Below are 17070 nucleotides of genomic sequence, written 5' to 3'. Positions count from 1 at the left end.
AATCATTGTTCTACCATTTTGGCCCCCCCCGAACGAAATTTCTGGCTACAGGCCTGCACCCTGTATATATATTTATTTATTTATAACCCATTTATACACAATTGAATGTGTTCATGGAGTCTATAACTAGACAGCCACAGTTAATTTTGCAGTACACTAAGTTTGCCACTGACATTCAAGCATAAGTAGAAAATTTTCAGAAACATTTTGACCTTATGAGTATTTATTCAAAATTTCATAGTGCAGTCAAAATCCAAAATCTTTCATAACATTGCATCTGGCAACTGCTTTACTCCTTTTTTGAACAACATTTTTTGCTCTCATCAAGCCACCATGTGATTCCTTTTTCACGTGACTTTTTCTCTCTTTTTAGACCTCGTATATTTTTTTAAAAGTTTCAAAATTTTCTTTGGCAAACTTCTAATGCAGGTATTTGAGAGAGGGAATCCTTTATTCCATAATTTTCTCTTTGCCATGCAGGGAATCAGTCAAAGTCAACTACAGAATCAAGGTTGTCAAGAAGGTGGAAGGGAGTTGGCTTTTGAACGTGCTCATGAATGGTCACAATTGTTGTTGAAGGAATATTTTTCTATAGCCTTTTATTATATATTATATATTTTTCTACAGCCTCTTTGATTTCTGCAATATATGTTTGTAAATTAAATATATTTATACAAGATGTTGTCGCTCCTCTTTTCATCATCGCACATATTATTGGTGACAGCAGACGTGATTTTTATCGGGAGTCTAATAAAAAAATTTTTATACTGCGCAATCAATATTTTTTATATTTTTTATTTGCTGCAAATTTCATAATGCCCAAAAACCAACTAATGTTAGTCGGGTTGCTATCAAACACCTCAATTCTGGCATTCAAACCCATCCATGTGGTTCTGGCAGCTCCAGTCACAATTCACTCTAGCTGGAGTGACGACCTAGATAACGTGTTCCATCATGTTGTAGCGGCATTGGAACTGGAGGAATCGACCGTGGTTGGCGATATGCTCGCTAGTCCTCTTGCTGTGATTCCATACACAGCTCTGAAAGATAGCTTGTGCGTTCAGTATGCAATACCCAGGCAGAGTGTTTCAAAGATATGATCTCTGGCATGCAGTTGGGTGACAAGATGCTTCTCAAAATTCAGATCAAAGTGTCTGCTCACATTAGAGATGACCTCCTAAAGACTTGATGCCAGCAATGCTTGTCAACCCATCAGTTTTGAAGAAAAAAAAACTGAAGGAGTTTGAAAAAATAACGTACATTCAGACTCAGTGAAGTCATCTTGATAATCCGAGATAAATGGGATCGTCACCTTGGTACATCCAGAGAAAAACCCCAGAAAACTTAGATGTTGGTTTTATGCAAAAAGTGAGAACACACCTTGCAAAATATTTACATACATGGAAACCATCTCTTGGAATTTCATAATCTTGCCAATTTTGTTCCTATTACGAAATGGGATCTGCAAGTCCATTTCAAACTGAAACCATTCACATTCATAGAAAATATTTAACAATTTTTTTTATCGTTCTATACTCCTGTGTGTGTGTGTTTAGTGATCCCCCCCCACACACACATATATATATATATAATGCGTGTGTGTCTTTCTTAGAACTAATCCTTCTATTATATACTATACATGAAAGTTAGAAAAAGGACAAGTAAAAACTACCCTGCAAAACAAGTTTACAAGTTTGAACGTGAGGGTGGAAAAGCACGAGACACTGTACTAATACTTCCTTATTTAATCATTCCTCTGAGCTGTTCCTTCCCACTTGTTTCTTTTTTTAAATTTCTTTTCCTTTTTTCATTTGTGAACCAGGCTACCAGGCCACCACATTTACCGCCTATATTCAAATTTATCGCAAGCTTCTTGTACGGGAAGTGGTTAAGTACAAGTTTAAGCAGATTACTAATGTTCTCTTCTGACAGTAACCTGACACCTATTAACCCATAACCTTAAACAAGTCATGGGCAAGATATGTTATGGGAAGCAATAAAAATTCCAATGCATTCCTGGCTTTTCTACTATATGGAGCTGAGTGTCTGATGTCTAATACCATCTGGCCAAAGTAAGGTAAATGAATTAATTTTTAATTGAGAAATATAAGTGCTGCTTGTTTTGATTAGAAATAGTAAAATTATGCTTATTTTAATTACAACTCAGAATCGTGATATACTTTTAACATCATAGTGTGTAACATAATGGACCCGCAAATCACCGATAGTATGGGGGGTCCCGCATCATCGGTGGGAACCCCACAGAGAGTAGGCATCACCCTCGAGGAAAACGTGATAATATAATTGTGCAATATAAATTTAATTTAAAAAACATGTTTGTAAAAGTAATTATACTTAAGTGCAATATTTACCTCCATGTCATCGGTGGGCCATGGACCATTTTTACGGTCAATAATGTCATGAGAACTTTCATTTTACTATAAACCTTATGTTGTAGACCCCGGCCAGGTTTCCAATGTTTATGTTTTGTGTGTTGCCAGTTTCCATATGTCATAGTTGTGTAATAATATTTTATTCCATATTAATATGCAAATGAGATGTTGTTTGTTTATGGGTTTTAAAGGTTTATGCTAATTTCAGTGTAGTCAATTCTCAGTTTTGATTCTTTCTTATGATAGTGGATGATGAAAGGATTTTCCTTATATACCAGCAGTGTTTTGGGTATGATCGCATTCGATTTCATCATGGTTCACTGCTCAGGTATTTCGTCCCACTTTGTTCCATGCGAAGGGTTGCTTTCCTTTTCCAGTTTCTTGCTTTGGCATCAGAGTAGTATCACTTCTCCTCCTGGTTGCCATCTCTCTATCTGTCCAGGGGTCTTATGTCAAATAGCAGTCAAATATTCATCCCATCCCTATTGGAAACTTTGAGTTATCACAAACTTTTTTGACAGAATTTTGAAATTTAAATTTTTTGACATTTTTCCCTCATTTGGATTGAAATTTGTCAAAAATTCAATTTTGAAGTAAATTTAAAATTATTTGGCATGTCTTTATCATATAATATATCAATTAAAGTAAATAAATGAGTTTCTTTGTACTATAACATGTGAATCTGCTATGTGCATTTGAAAATGCACGCTCCATTTATGGAACATTGACGCTTCAATAGAATGGTAATCATGGTTAGTATCTGATATGTAGAGTGCTGGTTCAGTGCTCAGTGTTTTTTTGAACTGCCAATTCTTTATCAAAAGTAAAAATGTAGAGGGGCGTAAGATAAGATTCCAGACTGAGGTATATAGGCATATTGTTTTGGTTGGATTGTTTATATTTGGTGCAAGTTTTTTCTCCTCCCGACACTCTTTTGAATGGCTGAAAAGTTAGTGAAACTGAAATACAGGCATATTTTTATGGTGTTTCATTTATAGAACATCATAAAAAACAAAGAAAACTTTTTTCTTCAAATTTCAAATCAGTTCTGGGGATATGCATGTAAAAAGGCCCAGAATGCCAAATTTCAGAGCAAAAGTAACTCTTGATTTAGCATTTAAACAGTTAAAGTATATATGTATAGCAATATTCCTCTAATGATAAATTAAATTACAAACCAACCTTCACAGATGTGCGGATCTCTGAGATCACGGCTTGGGTCTTGGTAAAAAAATGGTTTACACTGTTCGCAATTACGTCCCATCGTATTATGTTCACAGTCATCACATACTCCACCACTCCCCGTTGCTTCAAACACAGCATGATCAAAATGACATTTTGAGGCATGGCCATTGCAATTACATCCTGGAAGAACATCACAAGTTTTACTTTAAAATAATCATGCATTGTTTCTTGCATTCATCTAACGGCTGTATTCACTGACAGAGTTTAACTGCAACTGCATTTTAAAGGATTAGAGATAAACAAGGTTTGGTTAAAATCCCAAATTTAACCAATCCATTTAGATCTCTAATCCTTTAACCTACGATTGCAGTTAAACTATGTCGGTTAATATGGCCATAAGAGTTAAATATTTACGCAAAACTTCAAAAGATACTATTGTGATATATATGGCAGAATTTTTTTTTATGCCAAGTACTAAAAACATTTTAGCAGCAGTAGTTAAAAATTTGTGATTTTCTGATGACAGAAAAGCCAAGCCAAGAGATAGGTAGAAAAATATATATAATAGGCAAAAAAATCATTTTTATTTTGCAAATTAAAATTAGAACAAGGATTTAAGTTTGGGGGGGAAAACATAAATTAAAATATAAATATTTACGACTTTTATTGTGAATCATACATATACTTCAAGTGATGTCAACATAAGTAATTACACAAGATAATTCAAAATGAATGATACAAAAAGAAAATGTGCCCTTGACTAATTAATTTATTTCACCCATATCAACATAATGTGAGAGGCTAACTTTCTAAGTTTCATTGCTGAAAAAGTGTTCACCTAAAAATGTTCATCATCCAGAGTTGCCAACTGCTACAGTTTGCCTGTAGTTTCTATGGTTGAACTTACTAAACTACAGAATTACAGAAAGTACCCAGATATTACGGAAGCCGTTTTTATACATTCTGTGAATGCAAATATACTCAACATGTTTAAAAAATTAGTTTTCTTTCCAGTTTCTATTATATTTTCCACTTTTTACCAGAGAAAAATCTGCTTAATTCACATAAAAACTATCAAAAAGTCACACTGCTTTTTATCCTTTAGTGGAATAAAAAAAAGTATGGTGTCACTTGATAGCTGTTTTGTGATGAGAGAGTGGAGATGGAAAAAATATTTCTGCACTAAATAGCTGTGGTTGCCCTTGGAGTCGTTCTTGGAATGGGATGGGTGTAATTATTTTATTGCCAAATCAGCTACTTGAAACATTCAACTTGTAGATCGGAAGAAAGGGTGTTTTCTTGGAACAAATTACCCATAATAGTCTTTAGTAATAAATATTCATAATAACTCTGGTTCTTCATGGGGGCGGTAATAAATACATACCATGCCAACCTGTATGTTTGCACTCTGCTTCTGAGATCTTTTACAGCGGCTGCAGCAACTTGTTACTATGTGGGTGAAGGAAGGGGGGAAAAGAGTAAATGCCAGCATAAACATACGTATTGGGATGCTCTTGTTAAGGGTAATAAATACATCTGGCTTTTTCTCCCTTTTTTTAGCCTGCCAGGTGCTTCAAGCTGAACTATGTGCAGCATTTTTCTCATTCCGCGTTTTTTTCCTTCCAAATCAGCAACAAGTTGGTACTACAGCTGTTCCACAAGATCCTGATACAATGGAGCGGGATGTGTCTGATGTACTGAGGGCTCTAGAGTAGTAATTTCCTTGCTTCTCTCCTGAATCATCAATCTTATCATCCCTTCACATGAAAAAATTAATGGCAAATACTTAATTTAGAATAATCTTGGGATATTTTCAGCAGGCATGGGTACCATTATATTCAAATAAAATAAAGCAATTCACAAAAAAAAAAAATAAATAAATAAAAAAAATAATAAAAAATAAAAAATAAATAAATAAAAAAAATAAATAAAAAAATAAAATAAATAAATAAAAAAAATAAAATAAAAAAATAAAAAAAATAAATAAAATAAATAAAAAAAATAAATAAAATAAATATTAAAAATAATTATGGTTTATGAGGTCATGTTGACTGACCCTCCAAACCCCTCCCCCCCCCCCCGCAGTGACAGCCTCCATCCAAATATATTCAATAGAAGTGCTTTTATTCGAAATGAAAGCATAAGTAGAATAAAAAGCTTACAGCATGCTAGAATATGCAAAAACTTCAAAGATTTTTCACTAATTTGGGACTATGGAAAATGGCCACTCCAACAGGACAAATATTCTTCAAAATTATTTTTAAAAATCATGAGGCATTAAAGTTCTTGCATATTTTAACATACTATAAGGTTTTTATTTAACTTATGCTTTTATTTTGAATAACACCACTTCTATTGAACATTTAGGTGGGTTTTTTTATGGTCAACATTTTTAGATCAACACTTTTCAGTGTTGGCAAATGAAACTTGGTGAGTTAACCTTTGATGTTATGTTGATATGTGTGAAATAGATTAGTTACAGAATTGACAGGCATGTTTATCTTTTTGTACCATTCATTTTGAATAACCCTGCATAATTATATGATCTACAATAAATATTTATTTTGTAAGTCACACCCAAAATAAAATGACTGGAGAAAAAAGTTTGGAGAAATATTTGTGTGTACACCCCCCATAATTTTGTAAAAGGAGATAAAAGCAATTTGATCAATAAAGCTCCTGCCTTGGGCTTCTTTTTCCTTATGCTTAAATACTTATACTGCATTTATATCTGGTAGTGTTCATCTGTGAATGCACCTGTATGTTTCTCATGAAAACAATTTACACGGTCTGACCAACTTTTTTTTTAAATTTGTAGTTATACTGAATAAGATTCAATGTTGTTTTCCAAGGAGGTCAGTTGATATTTAAGCAAAATGTCCCACTCTAGACTGGTATGAAAGACTAACAGCTGGAAACACTTCTTGGAAGAAAACAACAAAAACTCTCTTAAGAATGCCCATCAATAGCCATGGTTATGGACAAATGAAGACAAATTGTAAAAAGGACAACTACATATCTTCACTATGAAAAATTCAACAAAATACTGTATATGACATGGAATGTTATAATAAATTGATGTCATTTGACAAATTCCCTTCTGTTAAAACTCACTATTTATAAAACAGAACTACTTTAAGACCTTTAAAATCTAAGGAAATGTCATTTAGTTTAATAGGACAACAGTTTCCATTATGCTTTGGGCTGAATCGAAGAGTCAAAACTTCCAACTCAGAACAAGCTCAGTGAGCCAAATTCTTATTTGTTTATTGAACTGCACTAATCTCTTGATCAGTTTTTTCCCAGTTCAAAGTGTCTGGTCAAATGCAAATAAAAAGTCAAAACCTATTTGAATCATAAAAACAAAACATAACCATGAATGCTTGAGGACACAATCTGTGTCGATAGGATAATATCATCAAACTTTAATTGAATCAAGGTACCATTTGACTGATGACACAGGCCTGCAAACCTTTAGTATCATGATTCTGTCAAACAAACCAATGGTAGGACCAATAAACAATGACTTTATTGTTCAAATTGAGGTGATGTGTCTAGTGAGACAATGTTTTTAATAGAAAAGAAAATGTTTCGTGATAAAGTATGTGTTTTGTACTAAAGTATGGAAATGATCATCATTAACTTGAGACAAAGTTTCCTATAATCATCATTGATTACAGAAACCAGAGAAGAAAACATATATACATAAACCCTGTTATATTACAAAATCAGATATACCGCAGCCACTATCACATCCCCAATTATTTCATAGAATTAAGAAAATCCACTATTACATACCCTGCCATACCATAGATATGCTGTAATGTGCAAGTAAACCATATCCCCCAACATACATGGTATAATGAGGGCTACATTAAAATTTTTCTTTCCTCGCCACTGAATAAAAATCATCAATACACTGCTCTACAGGGTTAATTTATGGTTATCTGACCCCTCTTACACTAATTTTCTCTAACTTGAATCTAACTATTTAATGTGTGCAAACCAAAAGATATTAAAAATTTAAAGTCATACTTTTACATGCATTAGTCTGTCTTCCAAAAGCAGGCCTCCAATCAAGATCATTATAAAGATCTTCACATTTATCACAGTTTTTTTCTTTAGTGTGGTGGGTGCATTCACACTGTCCATGAACCTTTGCAACAAATGAAAACTCATAAATAATCACTTCAGTTACTGCAAACCAAATTTTAAATAAAAATTACAATTAATTTGTCATTTAAAAACATATAATTGTATTTCCTCCCTCTTTTTGCAATTAATTGATTCCACAAAGTAATTGTGTAAAGTGAGTGAATTTAACATGAGTAAGAAAAGATAAGGGTTTTCGAATTTAGAACTAAGAAAATAATAAATTTAACTCCAAGCAGCAAGATAAATTTTTGTGAATGAATTAATTACTCAAAATTATAAAAAAAGTCTCATGAATTCAAGCCATAAAAACAAATTTAATCAATGCCTTATTACTTTCAGCTGTCCTCAATTGGATGATGAATAAACTGGTACTGATGAGTGTGGATTTTTGCTTTTCTGAAAAGCCTGCAATGATAGGCTGATTGGGGAAAAGTGCCTCAAATCTGTTCCCTACCATAAATTTGTCCTCCTCTCTAATTTGCATGTACAGAGCTGCTATCTTGCAAGAGTGCCAGGAAACTCTTCAGAACGTTCAGTTGATTACTTGCAGTGATGTAGTTGCTTTGCTCTCTTCATTTACACTTTAATTTTTTGAAAATAGTTTTTGTTATAACTTGTTACAGTGTGAAACCAACTTTAACAGTTACATTTACTCCCCAAGGTAATTTTTTTATCAGTTAGAGATTGATAATTATACACCATTACTTGAATATTGCATTGCAATTTTCATAGTCATGTAGCTGTAGTCGTTTAGTCAGGAGCAGTCACAATTATTATTATAGCTGAATTCCTAAATATGTCCCCCTCTGAATATCTCAAATCCGTCCCGGGGATGGATTTAGGATACTCATAATGTACTGTTCTTGTGATATATTTTTATTTATTTTTTCCTGATACTTAGACTATTTCAATTGATCACTTGAATGTATGAATCACTTGTCAATCTTTTTATACTGTGTTTAACACACACACTTCTAGACTTCAACATCTTTCACAGCCGGGACTTTATTCCTGGTAACTATATATATATACACATGGAAGTCCCCATAAAATATCTCTAAAATCCTTTATGGAAAAGAAAAAAATGATGGAAGAACATAAAAAGAAACAATTCTAATAAAAGGCTGAGAAAAGTCTCATCATCGAAGATAAATATCAACCTGGAACACATAGTCAACAAAACCTCCAAAAATAAAACAAAGAAATATGACTTTATAGCTATATTAAAACTGGTCAAGTATTCAAAATGGTTCAAGTGGTGCCATGAGATGTGTTCATCATCAACAAAACTCAAAACTTTGTTTGCAATCTTTGTTTAGATGCCTAAATAATTTAGGTGTAATTTATTTACTAAGAAACTTATAATAACTTAAGCTTATTTAAAAATATGTATAAACATGTTTTCATCTCCATAAATTTATTATAAGAGATCTTAACACTGTTTTAATCAAGTTTCCAATAAAAATAAATGTGTAGATAATAGCTGGAAAGGGGGGTGGAATTAGAACACTTTTGATGAAAATCCAAAATTTGCACTGATTTGATTATTTATCTATTTTCGGTCAGGAAAAACTTAGTACAATTACACTTGCAGCACTATTAGGTATGGAGTTGAGTTACTTAAATCAGTTTTTAAATTATTTTTAACTCTAAACAAGTTTTCAAAATTAATGATTTTGCTTAGAAGGGACAGTATTTGGGCACTTTCCCTTAACTTTTTCAAAGAAACAGTCAAGATTTAACTGACAGACAGTATTTTTTATCTCTTTATAGAAACTTTGGTCACAAAGACAGAGAATATTGAATATCTCTTGGCAGTGCTGTCTTAATGCATGGATCACCCGGGCACAGCCCAGGGGCCTCAAGAGAAAAGGGGGGCCTCACAAAAATGGGAACTGATTCTTACGTATGGATGATTGGTTATTAAAAATCAAAAGGTGGTACACCCCGGGTTGAGATTTTCGAAAATTTCCCTGGAAGGGCCTCAGAAAAACCATTTGGCCCAGGGGCCCCATGATGTTCTTAAGACGGCCCTGTTTCTTGGAAATATGGAAATTCTAGTCTCATTAGGATCTTTTCTTCAATTAAATTGTCAATGTGTTACCAGAAAGTGTTAATTAGCAAGCTCTGGTTAATTTAGTTTGAGTGTTTCAGCTGCATTTGTCTCCTCTCATCCTCAAATCAAAACAAATTTTGCTATTTTAACCGTTTCCAAGCTCACTTTTGCAGTTAAGATTAAACTTCAGGCCAAACTTCACAGGTAGCAATTCTTAAATTAACTTTTGAAAATTGTGTTACAGTTAAATTGCATGAAGTGATTATCTTACAAAGCCAAGAGATACCTGTGTAACAAAAATTTCCAATACAAATAAAAATCGGATACTTTTGAGAATCACTCATAACACCCACTGCTATATATATTTTAAAATATGGGCATATAAGCCTGAACAATTTTATATTGCATGTTATGAAGCTTGTAGTACAAATCAGAAGTCCTGCATTTCGAGGAGAGATATAAAGCATTTTACTATTAATGGCCCAAAAGAATATATGAATTTCTAGCAGACCAAGATGAAAGTGAATACTTGGTAAATGGCACCTTTCTGCTCAAGGATTTTTCAATTTAGAATATCAATGGTTGAAGAAAGTGAAATAGTTTAAAAACTACTGTAAAACCAAAATAATTGGATAAAAATTACTGTAAAACCAAAATAATTGGATAAAAATTACTGTAAAAATAGAGATAATTAGCTAAATAATGTAGTAGCTGTTTTAACAGTTAATCAGCTGTATTTTTTTTAAATGTATTCAAAAAAGGTCACATCTTTGTATTTCCTGTTAAAATATTATTTTAATAATAATTTTATTATTATTACTTTCGTTACCACTTATTGGCATCAGAATGTTTTCTGTATCAAAAATTCAGTTGATAGTGCCAAACCTAGATTTGAAGACATAATTTGAAACAAATGTGGAACAAAATTGACGTACCAGTAAAACTTTTAATAAAATAAAATCTGTGAAAACAGTTTTAAACCTTAGTTTTTTTCTCCTGAATATATAAGCTGAATTTTAATTTGGAAATTTCTAAAACAAGCCATATTACAAACTGTTAACACATTGTTGACAGAAAATGAGTAAAAGTGTTTTTCATTTACCAGACTTTGATGATGGAACAAGTGGAAAAGCGTTTTTTTATTTCTCAAGCGCAGAATAAGGTGAATACAGTCAGGGGCATGGTTTACTCTGCATTGTATTTTAACTATAATATAATGGTATGTATGAAAATGGTTTTTATTAATCTAATAAAATAATGGGGACATGATGGCGGATGTGATATATCTGATTTAACAATACAGTCAAGCCCTGATTTAACAAATTGGAAGAAACATTCAATTTTATTCAGGGAAATCAATGAAATCATTAAGTCGGGGTCAAACTGATCAGGAGCATTAATGCACTCGAAACGGGAAATTGTAAAATTTTACTTACTTTGAGGTTGTGGTTACAACTTATTTCTAACAATTGAAAAAAAGATATAAACTTAAGAATAAAATCAGGATTCATGAAAAAAAGTGCTTGAGAGAAGTTTGATATGTTCAACATTTTTATCAAATTCTGTCGCAATCATAACTTTTTTGCTAACCAAAAAAACACTTCCTCTTCAGGTGACCCGTCACTTTTTGCTTGCTAAAACAAAGCACCAACTTGAAGTAAATTTACTTCTTTACTGAAATCTAAACATGTGAATAATGTTTTATACGTATTGGTGTACACCAATTGGCTTGAAACCTTCCCATGCCTCTGAATGGCTTTATTGTCTCATGTACTCAAAAAAGAACAGATTTCTACCCCTCTTCCTTTTTTGTCTCTGGAGAAAGGCTGAAGGTCAAATCTTGTGTGGGAAGACTTATCTTCCAATTGTGGGTTTTGGTGATGAGAAATAAGGAAAAATTGAGAATAGTTTGAAATAATTCATTACAATTTTTTTGAGGGTCTTTGTTAAATAGGGATTTGACCTTTATTTTCATCAGAACTTCAGAAAAAAATTCATTAAATTAAGGAATTCATTGAATCTGAGTTCATTATACCGAGTCCGGCTGTATATCAAGGTTCTATAGTACAAAAAAATGTGCAGGAGCTGAGGATCAATTTGTTTTGCAGCATACTGTCAACAATGTGTTAAAAAATCTGAATTGTAGCAATCCTAGCAACTTGAATGGTGAATATTGTTAAAGTTTGTAATTTCTTGATTTCTGATCGTCATCTCAATTGATTATCATTTTTCATTACATTTATTCATTCCAGAACATTCTTTTTACTTTTTCTTTTTTTTTGCCCTAGAGTACTATACAACCTTTAGATATACATTAGAACTCTATGATTAATGAGGTACAAGTGCATCCGGAGTAAAATTATGGGTTTGAAGAAGGAAATTATGTATATGGGACAGTTATTGAAAAAATAAAAAGTAACACCTAAATAATAACAAAAATTATTGGTAATAGAATTAACACACTAAAATATAAATTAAAATAAACTAAAATATGTGATTTATTCTCTCATATTTTTCATACTTGATTTTGCTGTCATAAATATCATAGAAGAAATCATCATTGTAGAAGTCACAGAGAACAACAGTTTCTGACTAGTTGTAGTCTGTCTATGTTACTTACCATAATTCTTACAATTTAAACAAAAGAATAAATAAGCTTTCTGTAAAAAAATATACCATATCGGGTCGAGTTGGTGCACCAAGTTCAGCAACACATCTGCTTGCGTGTCCATAACAGGAACAGCTTCCACGAACAACCATATCATAAATAGCATAGTAGTATTTTTCCTTTATTTCTTCTCTAGAATCAAGTAAGTTGTCTCCTAATGTATGAAGTTTAGTGAAATTTATTCGTAAATTTGTCATCTTCAAAAGATTCTGAACATCTTCACTATAAGGATTGTCTATTGGAATATTTGGTGGAAGGACTCTAAAAATGACCTGATGAATAAAAATTTCAGATGTTTCATTTAGGCTACTGCATATATTTCTATTAAAACAAAAATTTAAATTTAAATACTTTTAATATATTTAAGTAAATCTTGATGTGCATATATAACCATTGATGCAGTTCAGATTTTTCAATGAACATGATGGTTTTTGTGTTACCATATTTCTTAAGATGAGTGCTGTGCACCTATGTTGGTAATTGTTTAAAAAAATGTAACCTCTTAAAAAAAATTTTGTATCATCAATAAGAGTGATTGCTCACTTATACTTCCTGCAAGAGACCGAGAAAAAAATGACACATAAACAAGAATGTCTAGTTCAAACCATGGTTTTAATGAAAGTAACAAGGATCAACATGCTGGCATTACCAAAAACAAAAAATGTACAGTGCGGCGCCAAGCTATTATGTGTGTAATAAATTATACTATACACATTTTTCAGAATTTTAAAAGTTTCTTCTCCCGTATCAGAGAAAAATGTTGAAAATAATAAATATACAATAGAAACAAAAAAAACTTTTTATAGCATAGGTTGTTAGCTATCCACTCCAAAAGCTTCTTCTGTTGGTGTTAGAAAAAATAAGTTTGTAATATTTGGTTCAGTATAATCAAAAATTACAAAGTAAATATGGGTTGGATAAAGCATCAAAACTTGTTCTATTTTTTGTTTAAAATAAAAAAAAATACAAGGAATAGATTTCGTACAAGAATTTATAATAGTTTTTTTTTGAAAAAGTCTTTTGATTTTTATCTTAGAAAAATAATTGTATTTAAAAAATATGCATACGTGGCTTAATTTGCAAGCACATACAGGGTGTCCTGTAAGCGCTAATGTGGACTTTGCAAAATTGCTTTAAAAAAGTACTTATTTTAAGCTCTTTCAAGAAGAATGCAAAAAAAAAAATTACTTCTCCTTCAGTTGATGGCTCTACTCCTGAATATGATGAATCACAAACAACATCTGTTATCTTTTCCCTAGGACCTCGTGGTATTCCAGGAAATGATTCTGCACAGTCATAAGCAAAGTACTGATACACCTGCATGACAATTACAAATTTTAGACAAATAATTGGAGAGGAGCAATATTTCTCAATTATCATAGGCATATACTGTATGTTCTATAAATCCTTGCTTCTATTGAAAATATTGAGAAAAATTTGAACCATCAATGATTATTAGTTTCACCCTGCATCCATAAATTTGCTGTTAAATTGAATTACTGATTGAATTCTGTAACTCTTCCTTACAGAACTTCATTGAAGTCTGGCATGGTATTTGCTCTTTGATTTAGCTCATAATATTCTTAATTTAATTTATATTTGTATTCATATTGTATTTTTTTCTATATCCCTTCTACTTTGTTCTTCAGGCTAAACCTAACTTAATAGGCTAACTTAATATCTGTTATTATTCCCCCTTCCCCAATTTCCATTTTATCATTTATATAAGTTGAATTTTATTTATCACATTGTCACAGAATAAATTTTGAAGAAAAAAAACTTTTTTTTTTTGTTATTCTTATTTTTTGAAATTCATCATGCAGTCACAAAAAATGAATAAGAAAAAAAAAGCATATTACAAAAATGGGGAATTTTCCAGTGGTTGTTAATTGTGTGTTAGTTTTATTTTTCTTTGCAAAAAAAAAAAAAAAAAAATAGAAAATGCGCATACACTAACAAATGTGCCATACTCAAAAATAATATGTTTTCAAGTTTACTGATTGTTTTGGCAAACCAATTGGATTGCAACCAGCTGAACAGAAATACTAATACTGTAACAACATTAAATAACTTAAGTGGTTCAAAAACAATATGCATGACATTTCAGCTTATTCTACAATATATATATATGTGCGTGCAATTTGTATATGCAGGGTAAGTCAAAATAGTCAAAATGAATAACAGGATTTCAAAGCTTTACTATGCAAAATGTAATTAATGAATTTATTCAAAAGATACATACATGTAGAGGTATTATAATTAAGTTTTGAATATAGTACTCACAAATGTTCAATATGAGCTCCTTTTTTTACACGCCGTACATTAAGTCTGTAATGCAATTTTTGCCAAACCTTGTGTAGCATGACTGTATTGATGCTGGCGATAGCAGCTGTGATACAGGCTTTCAAATCAGTCATGGTTGTTGGAACCTGGAGGCACATACATGCGATCCTTTACGAACCCCCACAAAAAAAAATTGCACAGGGTGATATCCAGGGATCATGGTGGCCAAGGTAACAGTATGTCTAGAGCAGATACGTGACCAATCCACTGTTGTGGTTATGTGTTATACAGGTGGTTCTGCACTTCAGTCAGAAAATGTGGTGGTGCACCATCCTGTTGCAGAATAAAGCTAGGCATGTCATCATAACAATTATAAAATTATAAAATTGTTGCAAATTATTATTACAATTATAAAACTACAAACGACCATTCGTAACTTGTGTATATTACCTTTTACAGTGTGTATCTTTTGAATAAATACATTAATTACATTTTGCATAGTAAAGCTTTGAAATCCCAGCATTCATGTTGAGACTTACCCTGTATATATATATATATATACTTTTGCTAAAGTTGAACTTCTTTATAAAAAATTTAGGTAAGCTGTGTAGGAAAACGGCTGCAAGTTTTTAATATGAATACCCCATGTTAATATAAACAACTCAAAGGGAGATAGTAGTTTCAATCAGCTGTGATATTTGCAATATCACAATATTAAATGGTTTTGACCCTCGGTTGTAATAAATTGAAATGCCTATATAACAATACTCAAGGGACTGGGAAAATGTATCGTTATATATGCGGAATATATTAACACTATGAAAAGTGCATAGGGACTAGAGGATAATATTGTTATATAGGTAATTAGTTATAGAGAGTATCATTATATGATTTTCACTGTATTATAACGAAATGGTGCTTGGAGTTGATATGGCTTGACGCATACGTTGCCAGCCTTTGATTACTGAAAGGCTTATATCCCAGGAGGGACAGAGCCTGGGTCGTGTCTGGTCTGTCGGAGCCTTTGATTACTCCTGATAAGGTATTTGAGGTTCAGCATTAGTGACTTTGGACTTTTTGGAATCCTTACAAATCGTTATGACCTCTCCAATATTGCACACCCCAGTCCAAAGCTATACCAATTTTTGCTATGTGAGAAGACAATTTTAGTACTTTATGTTTGCAACATTATTGTGTCTTCCAATATACCAATGGTTCTCAAACTTTTGTCAGCTGTGGCTCCCTTGCCCAATTTATGGTTCATTTGGGCTCCCCTGAATGGCTTAGTAGGTATTTTCAATTATAAAAGAATCACTTTAATGCATAAATATGCATGCAAATCAATATCTCCAGGTCACTGTGACACCTCTGACAAAGGTTGCCAATGCCCCTAGAAGCCGTGACTCACACTATGAGAAACACTGTGATATACTGAGGTCAGACTTTTATTATTAGACACACTGAAACTCTGTATCTCTGTCTCTGCAACAAGATATTGAATATTGTATTTGCACTTGTTGTCTAGAAGTTATTCTGATTTAAATGAAAACAGGTCTGTCTGACCTATTCTCATGGCCCTCATTTTTTCAAACTGGCGTCTTGATTTATAAGACATAGTCACCTTAAAAAAAAAGGGAAATTTTCAATCGCTAATTGGAACTATGTGACATATAAAAAAAGAAAGGAGGAAATGTGAAAATGTATTTGCAGGATCACAGGAGTATTCTTATTGTTTTAGTAGAGTTGTGCCCTCCTGGCACGGAAAAAATAAGGACAGGTTGAATAGCAAAATTTCTGTTTTCAGTGTCATTTTACATTTAGTCATTCAGAACATCTTTGACACATTTAATGTCTCAATCTTCAACATGTCCAATTTAAAAATCCAAAACAGATGAAAGTGATTCCATGTGACTTTACCAACTGTACACAACCCCAGTCTATTAGCCATAAAGGTAATTTTTTACTATCATTTTATCTTTGAAAAGGTAATTGTACCAGAATCACATTTTTTTTTGTGGAACCTAACCATGCATGTATGTATGTGTAATGCATGTTCAAGGTGTTCACCATATACTGAAAGACAAATTTTGGGACTTTTCTTTAACTTTTATTTGTCTGGCAAAATGAGCTTGGCTAGACCATTCTCTTATAGCAAGCATCTTCAACCTGTTGTTCCTAAGCACCACTGCGTTTATTGGGGATACCCAAGAGTGTTTGATGCTCCTGTCTTATTTCAGGCATGCAAGATCTCAATAGACCACTCAATTGAATTATACCATTCAAAAATTCACATTATGTAGGTCTCAGTCTCAGCTAGTAGTAGTCAACCT

General features: G+C 32.3%; 1 protein-coding gene across 5 annotated transcripts in view; it reads right to left on the bottom strand.

The window, feature by feature from the left end:
* Positions 1-17070, bottom strand: part of LanB1 (laminin subunit beta-1) — a 169827-nt gene that overhangs the window by 82374 nt on the left and 70383 nt on the right. For all 5 annotated transcript variants that reach the window (XM_089239267.1, XM_089239264.1, XM_089239265.1 and 2 more), the window contains 4 exons: positions 13646-13774; positions 12466-12729; positions 7614-7734; positions 3576-3758 (listed from right to left, as the gene is read on the bottom strand). In XM_089239267.1, coding sequence (XP_089095393.1) covers positions 3576-3758; positions 7614-7734; positions 12466-12729; positions 13646-13774 — 697 coding nt within the window. The remainder of the gene's footprint in view (positions 1-3575; positions 3759-7613; positions 7735-12465; positions 12730-13645; positions 13775-17070) is intronic.

This window comes from Pholcus phalangioides, unplaced genomic scaffold, assembly GCF_987345545.1.
Source record: "Pholcus phalangioides strain wild (caught in Gottingen) unplaced genomic scaffold, Ppha-v1.0 ptg000011l_1, whole genome shotgun sequence".
Lineage (NCBI taxonomy): Eukaryota > Metazoa > Arthropoda > Arachnida > Araneae > Pholcidae > Pholcus > Pholcus phalangioides.
Note: the sequence above shows the minus strand (reverse complement) of the source record. Positions and strands in the feature narration are given on the sequence as shown.